At 35.7% G+C, this 27,920-nt stretch overlaps 1 protein-coding gene and 1 long non-coding RNA gene across 2 annotated transcripts; one reads left to right on the top strand and one right to left on the bottom strand.

Annotated features, from left to right (window-relative positions):
* Window positions 1–18,048: 18,048 nt before the first annotated feature.
* LOC147477440 (alpha-terpineol synthase, chloroplastic-like) lies at window positions 18,049–21,016 on the bottom strand. Its single transcript, XM_086582854.1, has 7 exons — window positions 20,772–21,016; window positions 20,046–20,304; window positions 19,468–19,840; window positions 19,154–19,372; window positions 18,940–19,078; window positions 18,595–18,843; window positions 18,049–18,518 (listed from the first exon to the last, which is right to left on the bottom strand). Exons 1-7 carry the CDS (start codon window positions 20,994–20,996, stop codon window positions 18,225–18,227), a joined length of 1,758 nt encoding a protein of 585 aa, XP_086438980.1. The 5' UTR covers window positions 20,997–21,016; the 3' UTR covers window positions 18,049–18,224.
* A 5,449-nt stretch (window positions 21,017–26,465) lies between these two features.
* On the top strand, window positions 26,466–27,318 carry LOC147477439 (uncharacterized). Its single transcript, XR_015208293.1, has 3 exons — window positions 26,466–26,631; window positions 26,708–26,787; window positions 27,116–27,318. It is a non-coding gene; the product is annotated as an uncharacterized LOC147477439 (long non-coding RNA).
* Window positions 27,319–27,920: the final 602 nt, after the last annotated feature.

Here is a 27,920-nt window from a genome sequence, read left to right as displayed (position 1 = left end):
GTTTAGACAGTAGTAATATACTAATCCATGACAATAGGATGATGTCTATTATCAAGAATTGGTATATTATGTTCCGTTATCGTATTGACATTATTTGAGGTGGAATTGAATTTATTATCTAAGTGTTGAATATATATATTTGTGATTATTGGTTATGGGAATGATCTTCACGTTGAACCCAGGTCGCTCAAGGGGCGTACGTTGAATCCACTTTGATGAAAGTGGCACCTTCGATCACGTTGAACCCATGGGTTAGAGTGGCGGTAGAGTTGGACTACCATGTTGAACCCACTACTAAACATGGCGATCGATGCCTTGAGTGAATGGCGAAGAACCATTTGTACCATATACGTATGAGAATGCATTACCTATACGTTACGTAGACCTCAGTAGTTGTTATGTGTTATGCAAAGTGATGCTTAGTATATTTGAGATTTATCATAAGGTATATTATGTTATGTGTGTTTTATTTTCCTTGTTTCCAATTCTTATTCTAATTATCTTAAGGGCTTGTTGATAGATTTTCTTTCTCAGTGCATTGACGTCTTTATATAAATTCTTTTGCAGGTGATCCACTTAGTTGACGGAGTGTCACTTAGATAAGTTTAGTGGGTTCTTGTCTTGTTCATGTCTTTTGGTTGTTTCGTTGTTTTACAAAGGTATGCAAAACCTTTGATCCATTTTAAAATGTGATCTTGTAATCTCTATTTTTGGATTTGGTTGTAACTATCAAACTTTGATAGTTTTGTAAACTTCTACCTTTACAAATCTCCTATAGGATGGAATACTCTTTCTAGCTTTTCTTTTAGCCTTGTGAATTTGATGCAGTTGTCGTGCCATTTCTTTAGTGTTTTAGACCGGCCGGATATGGTTAGTCCAAACCTTATATATGGTAATAGGGTTTTTTTTTGTGTTGGGCCCAATAAAAACCCAGTATGTACCTTTTAACCCATGAAGAAAACCCAAAAAAGAGAGAGGGAAAAACTAGTGCGTACACCTTATTCGATTTCGACTTCGACTTCTCATCCCTTTCATCTTGATCTTTCTTTTCTCAATGTCTCCACAAGAGCTAGGTTAGGATTTTGTTATAGGGCAAGTATATGCACTTTTCCCAGCTAGCTGAGTGGCTAAAGACCTTCTAATAAATCTTCTTCACAATTGCTATAATATACAAAGTAGGGTTTTGGTGGGGTGTCGGATTTGGAGCTAAATCAAAGGTATTTCGTGGGTTTGATCTTATTTAGGAGCTAAAGGAGTTGAGGCAAGTGACTCTACTTTCAAATCCATAATTTTAAACATGGCGTTGAGGCAAGTGTTTCAGACCGGCCGGTTTCCTTGTTTTACATAGGTATGCAAACCCTATTACGCACCAGCTTTCTTTATAGACTTAATGAACAGGGTGTTTAGACCTTATCTTGATCAGTTTGTGATTGTATTTATTGACGATATTCTTATTTTCTCAAGGTCCCGTGAGGAGCATATAGATCATTTACGGATTGCACTTTGTGCTCTTAGAGAGAATTAGTTGTATGCGAAGCTAGAGAAGTGTGAATTTTGGTTACAAGAAGTGAAGTTCTTGGGCCATGTGGTTTTCGGTGTCTTTGTACATCCCTTCAAGGTTGATGCAGTTTTTAACTGGCAACAACCTACTTCTGTAAACAGAGATCCGTAGCATTCTTGGATTAGCTGGATATTATAGGCGCTTTATTGAGGGGTTCTCACGTATTTCAGCTCCCTTGATTCAGTACCTTTTGTTTGGACAAACCGTTGTCAGCATGCATTTGATACCTTGAAGTCCAAGTTAACCACCGCGCCAATCTTGGTCATTCCTCAGAGTGGAGTTGGTTATGTCATATATACAGATGCTTCACACCAGGGCTTGGGATGTGTTTTGATGCAAGATGGCAAAGTGGTAGCATATACTTCTAGATAACTTAAAGTGCATGAACAAAATTATCCTACTCATGTTCTAGAGTTGGCCACCGTAGTCTTTGCACTCAAGATATGGAGACACTATTTGTATGGCGAGAAGTTCGAGATCTTTTCTGACCACAAGAGTTTAAAGTATTTATTCTCTCAAAAGGAGTTGAACATGAGACAAAGAAGATGGATAGAGTTGCTTGAGGACTTTAGAGTCCTTATCCAGTATCATCCTGGTAAGGCCAACGTTATTGAGTCGAAAACCACATGCTAGAGTTGCATATTTGATGACTTATTAGTGGAGACTTGTTGAGTCTGCAGTAGAGTACAATATTCATCCCACGTCTCAGGAACCTATGGTGTATTTGGGGACTATGAGGGTTCACCCTACGCTTATTTCCAGATTGATTGAGGCTCAAAGTGGTAACACTTGGGTTCAAGCAATAGTTGCCGAAGTATCATCTAGGAATGAATCTGATTTTGTAGTTGCCATAGATGGTGGGTTGAGACTTAGAGGTAGGATTGTAGTTCTTGAATCAGCTGCACTAAGGAAGGAATTATTAGATGAGGCTCATCACACGAGGTACACGTTACATCCAAGGAGTACGAAAATGTACAAAGACCTAAAACGACAATTTTGGTGGAAGCATATAAAACACAATCTGGCAGAGTATATGTCTAAGTGCTTCACATGTCAATAGGTTAAAGCAGAGCATCAGAGGCCGACTGGGTCTTTACAACCATTACGAGTAGCTGAATCGAAATGGGAGCACGTGACTATGGATTTTGTTGAAGGCTTGTGATGCAGTACAGATGCTTGCGGAAGAATACCTTGATGAATATGATAGGGTCGTCAAAGTATGAGAAGTTGCCCTGAGAAGTACAAGCGCGGGGTGCGCTCAGTTTGCCTTGATACAAGCGCAGGTCGCGTTCAAAGCTAGTGAATGTTATAGTAGAGCGAGCACGTGGTGCGCTCAGTTTTGTCTTGATATAAGCGCAGGTCGCGCTCTGGGCCTTATCGTGGACTTTACACGGATAGTCGATTGTTTTGCTTATTTTTGGTAGGATTGGTTCGGGAAAGTCGCTTGTTTAGTTTAGGGTTAGGAAGCCTATTTAAAGGCTTAGGAAGATTGTGATAAGATTATTCATTGATTTTATAAAGTTATTTCATCATTTCTTGGTTAAAGAGTGATTCTTTTGATTGTTTGTGAGCTAACACACTTAGTATTATATTAGTTGGTATCAGATTCAGCTACGATCTAAATATGCCTCGTCAAGCAGCAAGAGGACATGGTAGATAATAAGCACCCAAAATTGTAATATGAAACCCCATTGAGACATATAAATTTGGTTAATTATGTGTTTAATAATCATGAAATAAATATATTTTCGTACTTTTGCAGGTATTCGCAGTAAACATGAAAATATTGGTTAAACCTGCGTTAAAGCACGGGAAACGATGTATATATGAATTCTTCCAAATCAGCCATGTAAAGCCCAACAAATCCGCATAGAAGCATCAAACTTCTGAAGCTCCTACCTCTTGAACTAGGACTCCAAATGCGACAAGTGAGCTGCTCAGACAATCAGGGCAATGAACTCTACGCTAGGCGGAAAGTTGTAAAATTGCCAAAAGACCGGACCGCCACTGGACTGCACGTGGACCCACTATGTGGGCCCACAAGATTTGATGAGTCATCAATCATGGAGCATGTCAAGATAAAAATGCCAAATTATTGGTGCAAAGTTGACACCTTGCATGTAATTAATTAGATTAGGTGTTAATAGTGAAAAAAAATGCAAAGTGTCACTTTGTTTTAATGTGGTGGATAAAAATGAAGTAAATGTGGTTTGGTGTTTCACGTGGGAGGAAATGAGATTTCTCTCAAATGGAGAAGAAAACAAAACAAGGGGGGACAATCCATTTACTCCGTTGACTTCTTTTCCTTTATCATGTATTATTTTAGTTCCTTAGCTTTAGGATTTTTTTAGTTTTTTGGTTTTGGAAAAAAAGCTTGTAATAGTTTTAATGGAGGAAACCTTGTGTTCTTCTTGAAAAAATCTCACTTCTTCATGCAAGTGAGTTTATAAATAGATAGTTTCTTCTTTTTGTTCTCTCTCTCTCTCTTTTTTACATTCCACACTTGTTTTAGTTTTAGCCCAAGGATCATGAGCTAAACCTTCCCTTTGTGGGGAGTTAATAACACTCATGTGAGGGAAAAGTCTTGTTATTTAGTTTAGTAGGTGTTTAGGAAGAACAACTAGGCCTACATCCTATGCCAAAATGATAGTTGGTGTAGAGTCTAGTTAGGGATCAAGTGATGAGCTTAGAGATAAGTCATTGCTTGGTTCCACATGCTAGGATGTATGAGCTTAGAGATGAGTCATATTTGTTAGGGATCAAGTTTTCTTTTAGTAGAACTTGTCTATGAGTTCTAGAAAGATTTTAATGCACTTATAAAAATCAAATAACAAAAGTAATCTTCACATGAGGAGAATTAACTCTCTGCTTTTGTTTTAGTAAAATTTTATTGTGTCTTAGTTGCATGATTTCATAACTTAATGTTTTTAATTTTTGTGTAGTAAAGAAACCAAATATTTAGTATTAATATAATCATATTTAAACTTACTCACTAGTTCCCTAAAAGAGTAAAAACCAAGTTGTAAGTGGTCCTAGAATTTAGGTTGGTTCGAATCCTTACTCCAAACTATATGAACACGAAGATCGTGAGTAAGGAAAATCTTTGAATTCGCACTTTCGCCAAAGAAGAGATTCAAATCTCTAACAAAGCAAAAGGCAAAAATTTGAATATCAGTAGACCTCAGAGAGAAACTTTTATGGACGATGTGTATGCTCGTGACCGCATGGCCAAACTTTCAAGACAGGTAGCAACGCTAACCCACCAGGTCGAGGCCCTTAATCAGCAACCTGACCAACCACAAGACCGTGAACCACAGCATGTGGAGGACGTTCTGGAGGCAGAGGATAACAATCCCTTTGCCGTTTTGGAGGAGGATGATAATTTCCCACGTGTTCCACAACACAGAGAGAACAGACGCTGGGAATCGGGTTTGAAAATTGATTTGCCTGAGTTTCATGGCAGCTTACAGCTGGACGATCTAATTGATTGGCTTGGGACTGTAGAGGAGGTTATGGAGTTCAAAGAGGTACCAGACGACAAACATGTGGCGCTTGTGGCAACTCGTTTTTGTGGTCGTGCTATGGCTTGGTAGCAACAGTTGAAAGCGACTCGTCACCGAAGAGGTAAATCTAAAATCGTTGATTGGGGGAAACTAAAAAAATATCTCCGTGCCGATTTTTTACCATTCAATTATACGCGTAAACTATATCAACGCTTTCAGAACTTGCATCAAGGTGCAAAATCTGTGGATGACTATACCAAAGATTTTTATCAGTTATTGTCTCGTGTAGATTTGATAGAGTCTAATGATCAGTTGGTGGCCCGTTATATTGGGGGTTTTCGTTTTAACCTGCAGGATGCCTTGAACTTGTTTGATGTTTTTTCGGTCTCTGAGGCTCATCAGCGTGCCTTAATTCTAGAAAAACAACAGAACCGCAGGAGTAGTGGTCCTGTTCCCCGTACTCCTAATGCTCCTATCACTAGGCCGCAGGGTCCAGAAGCTCTAGGTCGTGGCACTAATGCGGTTAAGTGTTTTTGTTGTGGTGAGATGGGTCACTATGCTAACCGATGTTCCAAACCACCTGCTCCTGGTAAGATTTTGTTTGCCAAGAATGAGGATATTGATGAGGATCCTGTGGGTGGTTTTTTGGGGGCTCCCATTTTTGATGTGGGTTCGGATGACAGTCTAGAAGAACTAGTCACTGGTGATAGGGCTGAACTTCTGGTGGTGCGCCGACTGTGTTTTACTCCTAAGGAGACTGAGGGTGATGGCTGGCTCCGTAACCATATTTTCCAGTCGACTTGGATTCTAGGGAAGGTCTATAAGTTGGTTATTGATTCGGGTAGTTGTGTGAATGTCATCTCTTCTGAAGCTGTTTGTAAGCTTAACTTAGCCACTGAGAAACATCTGGCACCTTATTCTCTCTCTTGACTGAAGAAAGACACAGAGGTAACAGTGACTAAATGTTGTTTGGTTTCTTTTTCTATTGGTTCTAAGTATGTTGATAAGGTGTGGTGTGATGTTGTTACTATGGATGTTTGCCATTTGTTATTGGGTCGGTCATGGCAAGTTGATCGGCAGGTTGCTCATGATGGTTGGAAGAATACTCATAGTTTTCAGTTTGAGGGTGTTAAAATTGTGTTAGTACCAACTCGGGAGCATGTTCCCACAGCTTCACCCGAGCCAAAGTCTTCTTGTTTGGCTTTGTGCAGTTTTGAGACCGAAATACTTGGTGCTAGTGATGTGTTTATTTTAATGTGTGAACCTAACACGCCAAAGATTGGTGCTGTATATCCCTCATAGGAGGCAAACCAACGTGTGTGCAGGGATTGTTACAAGAGTTCTCGAACCATTTTCCAGATGAGTTACCCTGGCAATTTGATCAGTGGGTTGCTCATGATAGTTTGAAGAATACTCATAGTTTTCAGTTTGAGGGTGTTAAAATTGTGTTAGTACCAACTCGGGAGCCTGCACCCACAGCCTCACCCGAGCCAAAGTCTTCTTGTTTGGCTTTGTGCAGTTTTGAGACCGAAATACTTGGTGCTAGTGATGTGTTTATTTTAATGTGTGAACCTAACACGCCAAAGATTGTAGTGCCAACGTGTGTGCAGGGATTGTTACAAGAGTTCTCGAACCTTTTTCCGGATGAGTTACCGGCTGGTTTGCCTCCTATGAGGGATATACAACACCAAATCGATTTGGTTCCTGGTTCTAAAGTCCCAAATTATCCGCATTATCGGATGAGTCCGAAAGTGCATGCTGAGTTATAGCGACAGGTTACCGATTTGCTTGATAAAGGTTTTATTCGGGAAAGTTTAAGCCCATGTGCGGTTCCTGCTTTGTTAGCTCCCTAGAAGGATGGGTCTTAGCGTATGTGTGTTGACAGTCGGGCTATTAATAAGATCACTACCAAATACAGATTTCCTATTCCAAGGTTAGATGATCTTCTCGATCAGTTACATGGTGATGTCGTCTTTACCAAGCTTGATTTAAAATCGGGTTATTATCAGATTCGCATCCGAATTGGTGATGAGTGGAAGACCGCCTTTAAGACTAAGGAGGGCCTATATAAGTGGTTGGTCATGCCATTCGGTCTCTCTAATGTACCTAGTACTTTCATGCGAGTCATGAACTAGGTGTTGAAGCCATTTTTGGGCAAGTGTGTGGTGGTTTACTTCGATGACATCTTAATTTACAGCAAGGATACTACGTCTCATCTCCAGGATCTCCAAGCGGTGTTGTCTGTCTTACGCCAAGCTCAGCTCTTTGCTGCTATTACCAAATGCGTTTTTTGTACTAACTCAGTTATGTTTCTGGGTTATGTGGTTTCGGCAGCAGGTATCTCTGTGGATATGTCTAAGGTCGAGGCAGTTCGCTCCTGGCCTAGCCTGACTTCGACTTTAACTGAAGCCCGTAGTTTTCATGGGTTTGCTTCTTTTTATCACTGCTTTGTTCCTCATTTTAGTACTATCACTGCTCCTACTATTGACTGTTTGCGTGGTAGTAAGTTTCTTTGGTCTCAGGCAGCTGAAGAGAGTTTTCAGTTTCTCAAGATTAAGCTTATTTCGACACCAATTCTTAAACTATCGGATTTTTCATCTCCCTTTGAAGTGTGTACTGATGCTTCTAAAGTTGGTATTGGGGTTGTTCTTAGTCAGCTTACTCACCCTGTCGCTTATTTCAGTGAGAAACTCTCAGGTGCGAAACAGAACTACAGTGCTTATGAGTTAGAATTTTATGCCGTTGTTCAGACCCTTAAACATTGGCGTCATTATTTGATTCACTCCGAATTTCTCCTTTATACTAACCATGAAGCACTTAAGCATATTGGTAACCAAGATAACATCAGTGCCCGCCAACTACGCTGGTCTAGTTATTTACAGGATTTTACCATTGTCTTGTGCCACAAATCTGGGGTTCAAAATCGTGTGGCAGATGCTCTTAGCAGGCATTCTTTGTTATTGGCATCCTTGCGTACTTCAGTTTTTGGGTTTGACTCTTTTCCTGAGATGCACATTAGTGATCCCTATTTTTCACTTATTCTGACTGATATACAGGAGGGCCAGTTATCTGAATTGTCTCTACAGGAGTGGTTTTTGTTTAAAGGTAAACGTCTCTGTGTTCTTTCCTGCAACCTTCGTCTCCGCCTCATCACTGAATTGTATAATGAGAGCCATTTTGGGCGTGACAAGACACTAAGGCTTGTCTCTGAGTCTTATTTTTGGCTGGGTCTTAGCACAGATGTTCACAAATTTGTTGCTCGTTATCATATTTGCCAAGTCTCAAAAGGCCATGCTATTATTGCAGGGTTATATATGCCTTTACCTGTATAGAGTCATCCATGGTGTGATATCAGTATGGACTTTGTTCTTGGTCTTCCTCATACTCAACGGGGTCATGACTCTATTTTTGTGGTGGTGGATCGGTTCTCTAAGATGGCGCATTTCATTGCGTGCAAGAAAACTACCGATGTTGTCAGTGTTGCATAGTTGTTCTTTCACGATGTTTACCGGTTACATGGTTTGCCTACCTCTATTGTTTCTGATAGGGATACTCGTTTCCTTAGTCATTTTTGGCATTGGTTATGGAGGATGATGCACACTGAGTTGAAATTTAGTGCTGCCTATCATCCACAGACGGATGGCCAGACTGAGGTTGTTAACCGGTCCTTGGGTAATCTGTTACATTTTTTGGTGGGTACTAAGATCAAGCAGTGGGATTCTCATCTTGCCCAAGCCGAGTTTGCCTTTAACCATTCGATTAATCGGAGTTCGGGGTATAGTCCCTTCCAGGTTCTCTATGGGTTTAATCCTCGCGTTGTGGCTGATCTGGCGCCTATTCCTGGTTTACAGCCTATTCATTCTACTGCTTCTGAGATTGCTCAGCACCTTCAGGATACTCATGTTACTGTTCTTCAAAAGTTATTAGAGTCCAATGCAAAGTACAAGGTTATTGTTAATCGCCACCGTCGTGATGTTCATTTTGAGGTGGGTGATTTTGTCTGGGCTGTCCTTACTAAAGACCATTTTTCCGTTGGTGACTATAATAAGTTGAAACATCGCAAGATTGGTCCTGTGGAGGTGATTGAAAAGATTAACGCGAATGCCTATCGCCTTCGTTTGCCTAGTCATATCCGGACTTCAAATGTCTTCAATGTTCGACATCTCATTCCATTCTGTGGTGATTCGTCTGATGATGAGGATGCTTTAAATTTGAGGACGAATTCCTTCCAACTAGGGGGGAATGATGCAATACAGATACTTGCAAAAGAATACCTTGATGAATATGATAGGGTCGTCAAAGTATGAGAAGTTGCTCTGAGGAGTACGAGCGCGGGGTGCACTCAGTTTGCCTTGATACAAGCGCAGGTCGCACTCAAAGCTAGTGAATGTTACAGTAGAGCGAGCGCGTGGTGCGCTCAGTTTTGTCTTGATATAAGCGCAGGTCGCGCTCTGGGCCTTATCGTGGGCTTTACACGAATAATCGATTGTTTTGCTTATTTTTGGTAGGATTGGTTTGGGAAAGTCACCGCTTGTTTAGTTTAGGGTTAGGGCGCATATTTAAAGGCTTAGGAGGATTGTGATAAGATTATTCATTGATTTTATAAAGTTATTTCATCGTTTCTTGGTTAAAGAGCGATTCTTTTGATTGTTTGTGAGCTAACGCACTTAGTATTACATTAGCTTGCCTAGATCACATAAAGGGCATGCACTATATGGGTGATTGTGGATAGATTAACGAAGTCGGCTCACTTCCGACCGGTTTGGAAGACTCATGGCATGGATGACCTGTGTAAAATCTACATTAAAGAGATAGTTCGACTCCATGGTGTCCCTATATCTATTGTTTCTGACAGAGATAGTCAGTTCACCTCCAGATTTTGGAAGGGCTTTCAAAAGGCTTTTGGTACGACAACTTTAGCACTGCTTATCACCCTCAAAGTGATGGGCAGACTGGGAGGGTGAACCAGATTCTTGAGGACATGCTTAGAGCGTGTGTACTGGATTTTAAGGGTGGTTGGGAGGAGAATTTACCATTAGTGGAGTTTGCATATAACAACTATCAGTCGACTATTCGCATGGCACCTAATGAAGCCTTATATCGACGACCTTGTAGATCTCCAGTATGTTGGGCTGAGATAGGTGAAGCTACGCTTTTAGGACCTGACCTGGTTTGGGAAACTACAGAGAAGGTGACTTTGATTAGAGATAGGATTCGCACAGCCCAGAGTCGACAAAAGAGTTACGCTGATAGACGCTGCAGAGATTTAAAGTTTCAAATAGATGACTTCGTATTGTTAAAGGTCTCCCCCATGAAGGGCGTTTATCATTTTGGTAAGAAAGGCAAGTTGTCACCGAGATATGTTGGACCTTTCCATATAATGGACAGGATAGGGCAGGTTGCATACCACTTAGAGCTACCTGAGTGGCTTGCAGGAGTTCATAATGTTTTCCATGTGTCAATATTGAGGAAGCATTTAAAAGACAACGAGCATCCGTGTGTTATTGACTTAGATGAGGTGACTCTTTTGCCTGATGCTTCTTATGAGGAGATTCCTTTATGTATTATCGACCGTAAGGAACACACACTACACAATCGAGTGATTCCCTTAGCCAAGGTAGTATGGAGTCATCACAGTAAGCATGAAGCGTCTTGGGAGTGAGAGGCTGATATTCGAGCGGAGTATCCTCGTCTTTTTGAGGAGTAAGGTATGCCATGTGTGTTAACTCAAGACTATCGAGTTCACCTCACACCCTTATGATAAGTACTATAGTGATATCTGTTTGATATGAATATGACATGTTAGATTAAACTAGTTAGAGTTTGCATTTCTAAATTTATGGTATACTTTATATGTCTTATTCGTTGGTTATGTTATTTGTTGTGTACTCTTAAGAAGTGGTTTGGCCCCGAGATCTTTATATTTTAGCAATGTCGAATTTCGAGGGCGAAATTCTTTTAAAGTGTGGAAATATATATGTAAAACCCTAAACCTTATATATGGTAATAGGGTTTTTTTTTGTGTTGGGCCCAATAATAACCCAGTACCTTTTAACCAATGAAGAAAACGCAAAAAAAAAAAAAAAAAAAAAAAAAAAAAAAAATATACACCTTATTCGATTTATTCTTTTCATTTTCATCCCTTTCATCTCAATCTTTCTTTTCTCTATGTCTCCACAAGAGCTAGGTTAGGGTTTTGCTATGGGGCAAGTATATGCACTTTTCCCAACTAGTTAAGTGGCTAAAGACCTTCTAATCAATCTTATTCACAATCAAAGTACAAAATATCCCGATATATCGCGATATTTGGGGATATCTATCCAAATTTCAAAAAAAGATATATAAATATCACGATATGTTCAGAGATATATACGACTGCAAATATCGACGATATTTAAACGATATTTGTGATATTTTGCGATATTTGGCGATATGTTGTGTATATAACAATTTTATTTAATATTTACCATTATATTTCAAATAAATATAAATAATGTATCATGATATATCAAGAAATATCTACAATATTTGTCGATATTTTGGATATATATCCACGATATTTGTATGTGAAACAATGTCAAATATCCTCAAAGAGGGGGATATATCCACGATACATATCCAGAAATTGAATATCGATAAATACCCATATCCTGATATTTTGTACTATGTTCACAATTGCTATAATATACAAAGTAGGGTTTTGGTGGGGTGTCAGATTTGGAGCTAAATCAAAGGTATTTCGTCTGTTTGATTACCTTCAAATCCTTAAGTTTAATTGGAGTTTGTGGTTGAAAATGAGTAGAAATATATTATATTTTTAACAATTGGTGTTATATCTTGTATATCTATAAATTACAAAGTATTTATGCTTTGATTATTATTAGTTATATTCCGAATTATCTAGGAGATTAATAATTGTTCTTTATGAAGTGATTTTTTCTTATTATTGAATATCAAGCAATAAGTGTTAGTTTGTATGGTTATTGTGTGAAGGAAGAAATGATGTATGTTAAGCTTGTTAGACGTTCCTATTATATGATAGTGTTTAGATAGTAGTAATATACTAATCCATGACAATAGGATGATGTCTATTCTCAAGAATTGATATATTATGTTCCGTTATCGTATTGACATTTTTTTATGAGGTCGCTCAAGGGGCGTACGTTGAATCCACTTTGACGAAAGTGGCACCTTAGATCACGTTGAACCTATAGGTTAGAGTGGCGGTAGAGTTGGGACTACCATGTTGAACCCACTGCTAAACATGGCGATCAATGCCTTGAGTGAATGGCTTGGAACCATTTGTACCATATATGTATGAGAATGTATTACTTATACGTTACATAGACCTCGGTAGTTGTTATCTGTTATGCAAAGTGATGCTTAGTATATTTGAGATTTATCATAAAGTATATTATGTTATGTGTGTTTTATTTTCCTTGTCTCCAATTCTTATTCTAATTATCTTAAGGGCTTGTTGATAGATTTGCTTGCTCGGCACGTTGACGTCTTTATATAAATTCTTTTGCAGGTGATCCACGTAGTTGATGGAGTGTCGCTTAGATAAGCCTTAGTGGGTTCTTGGTTGTCTTGTTCATGTCTTTTGGTTGTTTCGTTGTTTTACAAAGGTATGCAAAACCTTGGATCCATTTTAAGATGTGATCTTGTAATCTCTATTTTTAGATTTAGTTGTAACTATCAAACTTTGATAGTTTTGTAAACTTCCATCTTTACACATCTCCTCTAGGATAGAATACTCTTTCTAGCTTTTCTTTTAGCCTTGTGAACTCGATGCAGTTGTCGTGCCATTTCTTTAGTGTTTCAGACCGGCCGGATGGAATGCTATAGAAATTGGGGCATTACAATCTAAGACTAAGAGAGAGTCATTGTTAGTTTGTTCCATGTATACCTAACTACATAATTCCACGACTTGGATTAGATTCAAGTCGCAAGAAAGATAATTTACCACGCTTCACACCTTAATACTAACGCTTGATCATCTCTCCTCCACATGTGAGTATGTGACACTTAATCATAACTAGCTTCCCAACCCGTCCTATGAACGGGTGTCGTTATATTAAATTGTTCTAAAAATTATTAGCAACTATGCATAGCTATGAGACATGAAAATTATATTAATCACTCATTCAAATTTATTGCATTACTCTCTATAAAAATGAAGCACCAAATCTTGATAAAACCTATCAACTTCTTTTTGTTGTTAGGTTTAATAATAAAAGTTTGATTGAAATTTTGTGAGAATGCCCAATGAAACGAAGATAATATTGAAGCTACTTGAATAGCAAGACATTCCCAATCATAATAAAAGAATTATGATAACCACTACTTAAAATGCAAAACTATATTTGTCGAGACATTTATTCCCCCAACATATAATAAAAACATGTTTTAGGGTTATTAGTTCAATGCATTTGCATCAAATTTCTGATTTTCCATTAATTAATATCTGAGGTTAGTTCAATGTAGTACATTGCATCCAGTTTCCAATTTTTCATTAATTATTCTTTGAGGTTAGTTCAATGCAGTTGCATCAAGTTTTCAATTTCCCATTAATTGTTATTTGAGGTTAGTTCAGTACAATTGCATCCACTTTATGATTTCCCGTTAGTTATTCATTAAGGTTAATTCAGTACAGTTGCATCCAGTTTTTTATATTTTGTTAATTAGTCTTTGAGATTAGTTCATTGCATTTGCATCCAGGTTCCAATCTCCCGTTAATTACTCTTTGAGGTTATTAGTTCAATACATCTGCATCCAGTTTCTGATTTCCTGTTAATTATTTTTTTTAGGTTAGTTCGATAGTTTACAATTTCTAGTTATTTATGTTTTGAGGTCAGTGCGATGTAGTTACATCCGGCTTCTGATTTCCAATTAACTATTCTTTGAGGTTATTTCAATACATTTGTATCCAATTTCTGATTTTCCGTTAGTTAATCTCTGATTTTAGTATAATGCAGTTGCATCCAGTTTCTGATTTCTCGTTAATTATTCTTTGAGGTTAGTTCAATGCAGTTGCATCCAATTTTTGATTTTATGTTAATTGTTCTTTGAGGTTAGTTCAATGCAGTTACAGTAAATTTATAATTTCTCGTTAATTATTCATTTAGGTTAGTTCAATGCAGTTTCATCCATTTTCCAATGTTTCGTTAATTAGTCTTTAAGATTAGTTCATTGCATTTGAATCCAGTTTCCGATTTTCCATTAATAACTCTTTAAGGTTAGTTCAAAACATCTGCATCTAGTTTCTGATTATTTATGTTTTGAGGTTAGTTCTATGTAATTACGTACATCCAATTTCTAATTTGTTGTTAAGTATTCTTTGAGGTTATTTCAATGCATTTGCATTTAGTTTCCAATTTCCCACTAATTATTCTATGATAATAGTTCAATGTAGCTGCATTCGGTTTTTGATTTTCTGTTAATTATTTTTTGAGTTTAGTTCAATGCATTTGCATCCAATTTCCGGTTTCCCATTAATTATTATTTGTGGTTTGTTTGATGTATTTTTCAAGAATTTGCTTCAAATTTCTAATTTCCCATTAGTTATTCTCTGATATTAGTTTAATGCAATTGCATTCGATTTCTAGTTAATTACTTTTTGAGTTTCATTTATTCCATTTGCATAGAGTTTTTGATTTCCCGTTAATTATTCTTTGAGCTCAGTTATGTATTTGAATTCAGTTTTTGATTTCCTTTTAATTATCCAATGTGGTGTGTAATACCAACTTCTACTAATCCATATGTAGTGTCCTTGCAAGCATGATGTAAAAAATAAATTATGCTTGATTTATTATGTGGGATCATCGAAGATTATCCAGTTCCCGATTTCCCGTTAATTATTCTTTAAATTATGCATGACTCACTATGTGGAATTTTCAAAGATTATCTATGAACAGGTGTTGTTATATTAATTATTCTGAAAAATATTTGCAAATATGCATAACTATTATATATTAATATTATATTGATCACTCATTCAAATTTCTTATAACGTGAAAACCTCACTCTCCATTAAAAAAAAAAGAACTCTCCTTTGATAAAACCCTTCAACTTCATTTTGTCGTTTAATAATAAAAGTTTGATTGAAGTTTTGTGAGATTGCCTAATAAGGCGAAGTTCATATATATTAAAACTACTTGAATAACAAGGAGTTCACAATCATACGAAAAGAGATAAGATAAACACCATTTTAAATGCAAAACTGTACTTATTGAGACATTGCCACAACATATAACCCAACTATGTTTTAAGGTTAGTTCAATGCATTTGTATCCAGTTTCTAATTTCCCGTTATTTATATTTTGAGGTTAGTTCAATATAGTTGCGTGCATCTAATTTCTGATTCCCATTATTTATCTTTTGAGGTTAGTTTAATGCAATTGCATCCAGTTTTCAACTTCTCTTTAATTATTATTTGTGGTTAGTTTAATACATTTGCATCCAATTTCCAATTTATTGTTAATTGTTCTTTGATGTTTGTTCAATGCATTTGCATCCAGTTTATGATATCCCGTTAATTATTCTATGAGATTAGTTTAATGTATTTGCATATAGTTTCTGATTTCCCGTTAATTATTCTATGAGATTAGTTTAATGATATGTATTTGCATCCAGTTTCTGATTTCTCGTTTATTATTTGATAAGGTTGCATTTGCATCTAGTTTCCGATTTTCCGTTAATTATTGTTTGAGGTTAGTTCAATAAATTTGCATCGAGTTTTCGATTTCTCGTTAATTATTCTTTAAGATTAGTTCCACGCATTTGCATCATGTTTCTAATTTATAATTAATTTTTCTTTGAAGTTAGTTTAATACAATTGCATCCAGTTTTCGATTTCCCATTAATTTAATCTTTAAGGGTTATTTCAATGCATTTGCATCCAGTTTTCGATTTCTCGACAATTAATTTTTTATGTTAGTTTGATGTATTTGCACCCAAGTTTTGATTTTCTGATAATTATTCTTTGAGGTTAGTTTAATGTAGTTGTATCTATATTCCGCTTTTTTTATTAATGACTTTTTAAGATTAGTTTAATGCTTGCATTTGCATCTATCCAGTTTTTGATTTTTCGTTAAATATTATTTGAGATTAGTTCGATGCATTTGCATCCAGTTTTCGGTTCCCCATTAATTGTTCTTTGACGTTAGTTTCATTCAGTATTATATATATTTTAATATATTTGTCATTATTGCTTTTCTATTATTTTATTTATTTTATTCATTTTATATTATATATTTTGTGATGTTATATTTTGTATAATTTAATTTTCCACATGTAATTTGTTTTGGTTTGGAATATAATTTATTTAAGCCTAACATCCACATTAACTAAATCACTATTCCGCTGAATATGTATATATATTGCATTATAGTGTTGAAAAATTATAAATTAATAAATTTAATTGGAATATGTCGTAATTATTATGGTCAGAATTGTGATTTTCGGAATCATTAACTATGAAGAAATGTCTAAATCCCACAATAGATGACACATCAAATCGAAAGGATTTTAGAAAAATTGTTTTCGATGGAAACTATTGTTTTTAGCAATTTAGGTTTTTATCTCATATTTTTTTTTTTCTTCGTAATTAGCTATATTGTTTAGGAAAAGTTGGAGACGTTGTGAAACTCTAGATGTGATTGTTTTTTCATAATTAGCTATAGTGTTTAGGAAAAGTTAGAGACTCTGTGAAACTCTAAATGAAATTGTTTTCTTATTTATATCATACTTTGTTATAATTAGTAACAGAATTTAGAAAAAATTGGAGTCTCTGTGAGTGCTCAAAAAAATAGATGGGTGAGAGTATAATTATAATACTAGCTTTCGAACCCATCCTATAAACGAGTGTCGTTATATCTAAGGAATTGGAATATGTCATAATCTGAAATTGTGATTTTTAGAATCTTTAACTATAAATAAATATTTAAATCACGTAGTGGATGACGCACCAAATCGAAAGGGTTTTAGAAAAATCGTTTTCGGTGGAAACTATTGTTTTTAACAATTTTGTTTTTTGTCTATTTTTTTTTTTGTAATTAGCTATATTGTTTAGGAAAAGTTGGAGACTCTGTATAATTCTAGATGAGATTGTTTTTCCGTAATTAGCTATAGTGTTTAGGAAAAGTTAGAGACTCTGTGAAACTCTAGATGAGATTGTTTCTTTATTTATATCATATTTTTTTATAATTAGTAATAGAGTTTAGAAAAAACTGTAGTTTTTGCAAAAAAATAGATTGGTGAGGGTATAACTATAATATATATCTAAAGATAAAGATAAATATTTATTTCGTATTTTATCTCATATTTTTTCTTAATTAGCCAAGCCACGTGACACTCTAGAAATGCTTTCTCAATTGAAAATGATAGAACTATAATATATATATAAAGAAATCATAAAATAATATATATATATATATATATATATATATATATATATATATATATATATGATTGTACTCCGCAATATTTTCTTGATAGTTGATGGTACTGGGACCAGCGCGCCTTGCTTGGCCATTTATTAACAAATAACTGCCCCTTATATTTTATCTTGTCAATCTTGAACTCGCGTGTCTTCATACCAAATTTAACTGAATAGCTGAACTTAAGAGGGAGATATTCATTTATCAAGAAAAAAGGGAGCGCGACACTCTATTTGCTCTCTTAATTACTCTTACTCCTTAAGTACAATCTGTTTTTGACTGTCGATATATTACACATGTATTTTATTTCCTTGTCCTTCAGATATATCTTTCAAATGCACACTGACATCGACAAGTTGTATATGACAAAATTACAATTCTAATTTAGAGACTTAAAAACAGGGGAAATTTTGTTTTTCAATTACGCGGAGGTTTAAGTAGTAGTTCATTTACTTGTTGAGTTGTTGGCTTCATGATCTTGAAATATAAAAAATCCTTCCCCACGTTGATCGATAAACGCTATGAGCAATTTTTGAATTATTGATTGCAATATCAAAGAATGAATCCTCAAAAGGAGAATCATAGATGGATTAATTTTCTTTAGATTATTCCACATTTTTGAAACTAGATAGAAGCTTTTATTTTGGAACAAGGCCATCTGGTTCTCTGTACTTAAAAAGCTAAATCTTGACAAGTAAATTAAACTTGTCGTACTCTATCCTACATCAAGCTGATAGGTTTAGCCAACATTTCTTTGACACGTTTCTCGGCTTTCTGGTCTTGAACACCAAATCCATCACCATGTTGATAAATGCTGTGAGCAGTTCGTGCATTATTGACAACAATATCAATGAATGAATCCTCGAAAGGTGAATCACAGATGGATTTATTTAGCTTCTTCCACATTTCTGAGAGTAGCCCTTTTATCTTGTTGCGAGCAATTAGCTCCGAAGTATTATTTTCATGCATGTAACACTGGACTGCTGATGGTACATCACCTCTCTCCAGTTCCGCCTATATATATAGCAAACACAGAGATCAGAGAACTCGTAATGATATTTCGTTCAGAATAGAGAGAGGCTGTACGTACCGATGAAGTTGCCAGGTCATTGCAAAGTCGGAGAATCATGGAAGAGGAATATATGACATCCGGATTGTTTTCTAGGCTTTGTAATACATCAGTTGTTATAGGTTGCTCTGTTCCGAAAAATGCAATGACTGCGCTTACAGTTGTTGAAGACGAAACCCATGCATTTTCCAGGTATTCTATAAGCGACGGTGTGTATCCCAGTTTACTCCACTTAGCCTCCACCAACATCGCTTTACAAAAATCTGCCCACTGTGATAATAAAGAAAATAACACCAAATGACAAATTGTATGACGTATACTGATTAGAATATATGTGATAGGTGAATATATAATCAGATTAAATACCGCTTTAGTCAGATGTGGCAAGATGTCAAGACCCTTTTCTTTGTATGTCAAGTAGACAATGTTGTTCGTCGTGTTGAAAAGAGCTAAGAAACATATTATCATGTAGTCTGGCAGCTGGTCCACAGCCTTGAGATCCCACCTGAAGGAAAGTTCGGTCAGATACTAGTTACAACATTCTAAGTTTAAATATAATATATATAACGTAGAGACCAACCTTTCCACTGCTTCTGTGAAAAGCTCGAGTTCATCCAATGAACCATAGATATCATACATGTCATCAATTGTCAGTATGAGACAAACAACCTTAGTTATCCATTCCCTACAACAGTGGTACTGAGGTTTATAGGCTACTCCAACTGACGCTAAGAAACTTTCCACCAACCTGTCTCTGGCAAAGCCCAATTTATCTGATAAACCAAGATCTTTCCACCATCTGATAGACACACAAAAACTAATTAAGTATTGTAAGATCTTTCAATCATATATATAATACAACATGACAACATATATATGCTCTTACAGTTTTACCTTGACATATTAACAAGTTCTTTCTGGTGTGTGGCTTGCAACATATTGAAGTCCAGTATAGCAAGTTCAATCAAAACTGGATTCATTTTCTCTTCTCTCTGATATGCATCAATGTAATATCTAGCCTCTAACCTAGGCATTCTCCAATGCAGGGGAAGCTCCAAGGCATGTGTCACTTCTTCAGCTAGGCTAGGGTGTATATTTTCATTCAGAAGCTTCAAATGTTTCAGAGTGAAGTCTTTGGCTTCATGTAAAGTATTTTCATCTTCGAAACAAAGGTGAGAAGCTTCGTATAAACTTAACATTCCCTTCACATCCTGACACACGCTTTGTCTCAAACATCCATTCTCATCCTTGAAGTCGTTAAACACGTCTATCATTAACAACAACGACTTAATTTGATTAGAGAAGAAAAAATGTGTGTGAAATGGCCAGGCGTTTTATTTTCTACCAAATAATTAAACGACTTACTGTTGGAACTGAAATTAGAAATTCATACAAAAAGAGATCAAATATGAAATAAAAGACCACGGTATATTTATTGTAGGGAATTGAATCAAATATAAAATCCACTTTACCTTCTGAGACCTTGTGACCATGTTGTCTGAGAAGCCTGAAGTACAGAGCTTTGGAATGTAAATCATTCGCAATATATGCTTTATTGACAGATAGGGTGCCCAGTGTTATATTAATTTCGTCCTCAAAATGGTAGGCCACCCCAAGCCTTTGCAAGCTATCTATCAGTTCCAATATAGTTAATGACTGTACGGTGTCATCAACAAGTATATCTTTCACTTCTTTTTTGAGCTGCTCGATTCGCCTAGTGCAAGTCTTCTCCTACAAAGTTTCAGAACTAAGTCATTAATTAAGAGTGATGGTTCGTGAGAGTTTATTTTTAATACAGGTTGAGGTCTGCCTTAAACATTTCTTCAAAAAAAGAAGGTTTAGTCTGTGGTTTTGGTGTACGTCCTAGGCAAATTTTGATGAATTTTGTTAAATATGAGGCCATGATAGGCATTGCGCTCATGTCCTGGCATGACACTGAGGTTTTTAGTTTGATAGTGGCAGAACGGTTTTTAGTCACTTTGCGCGTCGTCTTTGGCAGGGAAATTGGTTATAGGGCCATCCACGGAAGCAACCAAAGCCCTCAAAACACACTTTTACCTATCACATAATTCCTCCAGAAGTCCAGAGTGCGACGAATAATTGTAATGTAGTGCATTAAAACATTAGACTGGAAGGAGTTAGTTGCAACTGCATATTGGAAGAAAGGAAACGAAAATGTATGACTATTACATGATCACCTTATGATCACCTTGCAGCGACTCAATGAAATCAGGATCCCAAATGTTCCTTTGATAATTCGCTGATCGCCTAAGTCGATCAGTCTTCAGTTCATCACTGCTAGCTTTATTGCATTTAATTCGACATGTCAACTTAGGACTTGTAAGAGTTCTCATATAGACGTGCTTTCTTTTTAGCGAGTGTGAGATACAGCCGGGCTGCAGGTAGACACAGACTTGAGACATTTTAATGAATGAAGACTGAGAATTAGACTGAGTTGTGACATCTGCAACTTCATACAAGTATATATAGAGAATTATAGGAAGAAGAATCAATATTGGATATGTTAAGAGATGCATTGAACAACTTAGGAACTAAGAATGGGACCATATATAGTAGGGCCATAGTACAATCAACGTCGTGAATCTGAACACTCCGTCATTTTAATAAGCGCACACAAAACTTGTCATGCATATAATACATCTTTCGAGTGGTACACTCTAATACTCGTTATTGTCATGGCATTAAACTAACTGACATTAATGGGACGATCGGTTTTTATCAGAAATTATGAACTCCATTATATTATTAATTAATGATTGTAGAGTAAAGAATAAACTAAGGGTGTGTTTGTTATGTTATGATGTATAAAACAATCAAAATAAAGACCCGGACGAAAGGAAAATAAACATGAAGCGTGTTTACCACTTTTTTCCATAACAAAATGTTTAGTAATGAAGTTTCAAATTATTACCCCAAAGATCTCGAAAAAGGAACAATCAAAAGGAAGGAAAAAGCAAAGGCTTTTTCATATATAGGGAAATTCAAATGGAAAAAAACTAAAGTTTTGAATGTATCTTTTTGTAAGTAAGTATAACAACTATGGTCACCCACATGAAAATTTTGATGGGGAAATTAGGTCTCCCCTGTGCACAAAAAAAAATCCTAATTGGAAAGGGGATAAATAAATACCACTTATATTTTTTCATTCTTCTACTACAAATTCATTCACTTACTACAATCAGACTATAAATTATACATAATAAATTAACCATAAAATAACTCCAACAACAATACAATTATTCCTTTCCATAGCTTTTTATTGCAAAACAAACAATTAATCATGATTATTCCTTTCCCTATTGGTTTTTACTTTCCTTTACAAAAAAAGATCGTTTACCAAACACATACCATTTAAAATTATTTCCTTTCCATTCCATTCCATAAACACAATCACCACCCATTTTTTCCTTTCCTTTTCCCATGAAAATAATCATCTTAAAATTTAACAAACACAATCAAAATCGAGTCCTAAAGTTGCCCCTAAAAAAAAAAAAAAAAAAATTTTGAAACCAAATGAGAATGTCATTCAAGAAGCAATTACTATCATTGATTGTTTGTTCCAAATTCAACCTTTTGTTAGGTGGACACAATAAATCAACAACCATCAAACTGTTTTGTTTGATTATGTCATTTTTAAGTGTTGGTGTAGAATTCCTAAAATGAGTGGTGGTGGTATAGTAAAAAAAATTTTGAGGGGCGGTAGTAAAATATTTAAACTTATTTTGAGGGGGGCTTAACATTTGGTAATTGTGGTTGTATCATAGAGTTGTTAGTTTTGTTGTTTACCCATGGAAAGGAAATGGGCTTTTCCATATGAAAATCATATATATGGGTATATATACCCATATGTGACTATTATTCCTTTCCATAGCTTTTGCAAATGTCTATTTTTATCCCGTTTACCAAATTAATTTAAAATTATTTCCTTTCCATTCCATTCCATAGGGACATTACACTAAGTGTTTATGATTTATATCTAATTTAGATGAAGAAAGGAGATGATTTTGGTTAATGGAAATAACTGTTCTTTTTTAGTAAGAAGATGCCTACGTATCCATCACTGTATAAGTGAGACTAGAATCAATCCAACGTAGTTCTGGAGTTGGCTTTTATAAGGGTTATAAACAAACAACTGAGAGGACACTTGTAGTGATATGGTCAAGTGTGCCACTAGGATGAGTAACATGTCCTCACTAGTTGCACGTGCGTGGTGGCTCCGACTACTAGACTACTTGAGCTGGTATATGGGGAGAGTAGGGTTAAGAGTGTAAAGATGGTAAGAGTGTAATGATGGTGCTGATTTGAGTATTACGGCGGATAAAAGCTGGATGCTAATGATGAGAGTGGCAGGTGATGATGTTATGAGACGAAGTCGAGTGATGAGTTATTGATGCTGATCTGATGTCGAGTGAGTCATTGACGAGTGCATGAGTTATTGAGTGTGGTGTGTGTTCGTATGTTTGGAGTCGAGCCGGTGTAGTCGTTGTGTATAGACTGCGTGCACATCGTATGCTTGCTTGATAGGATGTCCCTTATATAACCTTCTCTCGTTAACACATCATTGAAAAGGGCGTGCTGACGAGAAATCCGAAAACTGTAATCATATGACAGGACAGTTATATGAATTAGTGGTGAACGATTGGAGCAATAACTGCTTATAATTATTTTTTCGTTTGAAGAGATGGTTGTGGAGCCCAAGGTGAGTTAGTGGTAGTCAATGCGTTGGTAGAGTTGTGCATGCGCGATACTAATGTTGGACCATTGGATGAGTTTATCTGGGTCATCGATATGAATTTTGAGATTGAAACTTGGCGCTCAAAACGGTTAGGTGAAAGGTTTTGATTGGCTGTGGGTCGTTGATGGGAAAAATGATAGTTTTTCATCTAACGGCTGGGCTTCATCTGGTGACACTACTACAGAAAATGTCATTAACTACTGTTATATACAGTTGTAAAAGCCTTTTAACCATTGTTTTAAAACCGTGGTAACAACCACCGTGACAAATACTTCTAACAAAATTGTGGTATTAAATATATGTTATTTACCACGGTTCTAGAGAAAACCGTGGTATTTTGATTTCCAAAACCGTGGTTAATACTCTTTACGATTTACTACATTTTATGCTTACCGTGGCTTATACAATCTCCTTATACCAATGTTCTTACAAAACCGTGGTTTATAGTTTTTATATTTTTTTAACAAAAACCCATGATTATTTGATTTTCATCAAATTAAACCTGCAGAAATATTAACAACCTGCAACCACCTGCCCATTTTCAACATATCCACACTAAATTTAAAAACACATTGTGCAATATAAAGAAACAATACATAGTGCAACAAACAATAGAAACAAATTTAGACATCCAACACGCGACGTTGAATTACTAAAAGAATTTGATAACTTTTTCAAGTCAATGAATAAAGAACCATCCAAATCTACATGTTCCATCTATATATCAAAAGAGTTTGACAACACCAATATGCAAATGGTGAGATCAATCACCAAACCTTAACTAGAAAGGGTCAAAACCTAGCTAAGACATCTCTGTTGGCTCGAGCATTATATTCCATTATTGAACTCAAGAATTTCAAGTCGAACAACATCAAATTCATTTTGTATAGCTGTATATGTATTTCTGAGTACTTAGTTTGTCATCTGCACAATCAATCATCAAAAGGTAATAACTAAACAATGAATATTAACATAAAAAATAGGATGTTGAAGTGTATAATATGACAAGTTGTACCTTATTTTCAAAGGAATTATCCAAGCTTCCATTATTTCTCTCATAAAAGCTTCATCACGTAATACCCACACTCTATATCACCGGGTTGATATGGGTCCTAACTCCTAAGTACAAACAAACGGAAAATATTTTTAAGCATATATATCTATTTTTCCAAAGACAGACCATGAATGCATAAGATTTTCTTTACCATAATCCTCTCCACTTCATTAGACCTTTATGTCATTTCCTTTACGTCTTTGTATTGTCACGACCACACGTCAAAATAAGATCAATGGAAAAATTGATTAAACTCAAGTAAAAGATAGGTAATCTACTATGGATTACCTTTAATTGCTTGGATTTGAAACATAATCTACCATCTAAGGGTATAGATCTTCATTTTAACGGGTGAGTCATGAATGTATTTGTATATACAATAATTTGTTTCATACTTGTCAATCTTCCTGTACCTTGATTTATGATGAGTGTTGGTGAGATTGCCTTTTGATACTTGATTTATGAAATTGTTGGTGAGCGGGTTGTCAAAAAAACATTGATACTTTGACGAATGCGCGAGTCATTGAGCATGGCGAGTGTTCGTATGTTTGGAGTCGAGCCGGTGGAGTCGTTGTGTAGGATCTCTTACACAACCCAATGGTGTTTTTGAATATGAAGTGCCGGAAATACTATAAGCATGTACCCATGTGATTATTACAACCTAGATTTCCTTAATCAAACCATTTTAAGTAGAAATAATTATGTTTCTAAAATCAATTCTAACACAAATAGTTTTTAGATAAATATTTATGGAAGAACTAATACCAAACAACCAAAATACATATAAATTATTGATTTAATGACCAAACCAAAAATAGAAAGAGAAATTACCAAAAACTAAAAAGAATCAAAATTTGGCAACTCATTTCAAAAGGAAGGCTCCATAATTTTTGTTCTCATTCTTTAAGCTATTTTTTTGTTTGTTTATGTTTTAATGGATGATCTCATTTTGAGAATGAGATAATGGTTTCTAAAATTTTTTACCAAAGATTTTTTTTTTTATATCCAAAATCAATTATGGAACTCATAATGCATTATTTTTCATATAATGGATTTTCATAATAGTTGCCAAACAACCCCTTAGATCATGAGTTGGTTTTATATTCTAGGAACACAATCTGGTCTAGTGTCAACCATTATGATAATCCATTAGGGCATCTCCAATGGAGAGTGTATATATACACCTCCACATAAGTGCCACATAGGTGCCACTAGAATTTTATGGCCCCTCTTACACATTAATAGTTTTCATATCTAAAATGGTATCCAATGCAACAAAGTTTAAGAGTTTGTAAAATTAAAAAATTGAGAAAAACCGACGGTCAAAGTCCGTCGCAAGGGGTTTAACCAAAAATAAAAAATAAAACGCACATCACTTTGAGTAAGGTCTGTAGTTTATTAAAACTGGGCCAACCAATAAATGACGGTCTTTACCCGTCGCAAATGTTTCAATTCTGAAAAAAAAAAAAAAAAACAGACGTGAGTTTAAGTGACGTCCGAATTTCTTTTTAATTGGGACGTTACTTCAAGTAACGCCCGAAATATTTATTAACTAATAGCCGGATGAGAAATTCTCCCACTCCCTCTATTAGCTATTAGCTTATCACCTTGGATTTACACCCCCCATTGGAAACATGTCTTTGACATTTAAAATGTAAATTTTACACTTTAAACAATTTACACTCTCCATTGGAGATGCCCTTATATGACAAATAACATATGAGTTCTATAATTGATTTTGGATATAAAAAAATTTGTTTGGTAAAATTTAAATAAAGAGATTGTTAGCAAACAATTTCGTTAAATGTAAGCACTAACACAAATTTCAATTTAGGTGCAATGCATGTCATTAGCAGAACTAGTCTACTAAATACCTTGCTATTTGTCAGTAAAAATATTTGATGTTTTATACCCTTGAGATTTCGAAAACAAGTTACTGTCGAAGTGTCAAGTGTTGGGCACAAATTTTTGTGGCCAATTCTAGCTCGAGAGTGCGCAACAAATTTTTCTGGCCCACTGGAGATGCCCTACTGGTCTCATGAAAATTGAAACACAAATTTCCCCCTCTTGCAAATCTCTACTTTACCCTTCCAATAATGCCACGGCAGCATAGCTTATCTGCAGACTCTACGTTTCCGTTTCTCCTCGAAATCGAAAAATGAACCAACTTGGTTTACACTTTGCTTCATCTAGCAAATGCAAACTTCTGCAGACCCAAAAAGAGTTCACCTTTTCTCCACTAGCAAAGGTGAAACCTGTTCGATTACTTACTTGCCAATAATCTGTTTTTGTTTTTTGATATTTTTACTGTTAAATAATTGTAGGTTGCAACGCTAAAGTATGTGAAATGTACGAAGAACCCGAGTGAACGAGATGTACCATTAAATACCAATGCCAGTGGGAAGTAAGTAATTTGTTTTTTCTCATCAAAATTCTTATGCTAGGACTTCGTTGGATCTTAATAAGTGTTGATATGCAATTCCATGCAGAAACAGTTGTTATATAGTATTATTTTCGAAACAATAATTATTTTTTCGTGGTTTGAATAGGACTAATTAGATATTTAGATTATGAAAATTGGTAGCAGTTGCTACTTAGTATAGTTTGATTGCAAAGACTAGTTTCTGCATTTTTCATTACAAAGTTGGATATTTTTATTATTTACTTTATTTATTGTTTTTTTCGGTGCGAAATAAATGTTTTATGGTGTTGGTTTTTTTTTGTTAACTAAGAATGGGAGTGAAAAAGCAAGTTCTGAAGGCTGGAAATGGTCCAAAACCCGTTCCTGGTCAGAGTGTCACTGTCCACTGTACTGGATTTGGTAAAAATGGTGATCTTGGGGAAATTTTTTGGAGCACAAAAGATCCAGGGCAGGAGCCATTCACATTTAAAGTAGGCCACGGTGAAGTAATCAAAGGATGGGATGAAGGTGTCTTGGGCAAGGCCCAAAATATCGATATCGATCAATATATCGGTGTACCCAAAAACCGATATATATCGGATATATCGGATATTTCGGATATATCCATTTTTTTGGTAACCAGTCCAAACTATTTAAAATATCGGAAATATCGGATATATCGGAAATATAATATCGGATATCGGATATATATCGGAAATATATTGGGCAAAAGTCAACCGATATATATCGATTATATCAAATTCGACATTATAAAGTTTCATATCGGCCAAAAAAAAAAAATTCGGTGGATATATGTAAATATCAACCAAAATACCGATATATATATGGGATATATCGAATTTGGGTCCATGGTCTTGGGTATGCAAATTGGAGAAGTTGCTCGTCTTCAGTGCTCCCCTGACTATGCATATGGTGCTAGTGGATTTCCAGCTTGGGGAATACAACCCAACTCTGTTTTGGTGTTTGATATTGAAGTCCTGAGCGCACGGTGGAATAAAACTTGGGGAATACAACAATTTATTTCCAGCTAGGGTAATGCACCATGACTATATTGCTAAAGTTGGACCATCTAGAAATGTGTATCATACTAGTAATTTGATGCTCCTCAGGGTTTT

The sequence above is a fragment of the Coptis chinensis genome, chromosome 9, assembly GCF_015680905.1.
Source record: "Coptis chinensis isolate HL-2020 chromosome 9, ASM1568090v1, whole genome shotgun sequence".
Classification (NCBI taxonomy): Eukaryota; Viridiplantae; Streptophyta; class Magnoliopsida; order Ranunculales; family Ranunculaceae; genus Coptis; species Coptis chinensis.
The sequence above is the reverse complement of the archived record's forward strand: the minus strand, read 5'-3'. Positions and strand labels throughout refer to the sequence as shown.

Coding starts and splice junctions, on each gene's coding strand:
- LOC147477440 (XM_086582854.1), bottom strand. CDS start 20,996: ATGTCTCAAGTCTGTGTCTACCTGCAGCCCGGCTGTATCTCACACTCG. Junction 19,841..20,045: donor TGGTCACAAGGTCTCAGAAG/GTAAAGTGGATT, acceptor TGTTAATGATAG/ACGTGTTTAACGACTTCAAG. Junction 18,519..18,594: donor ATGACCTGGCAACTTCATCG/GTACGTACAGCC, acceptor CTATATATATAG/GCGGAACTGGAGAGAGGTGA.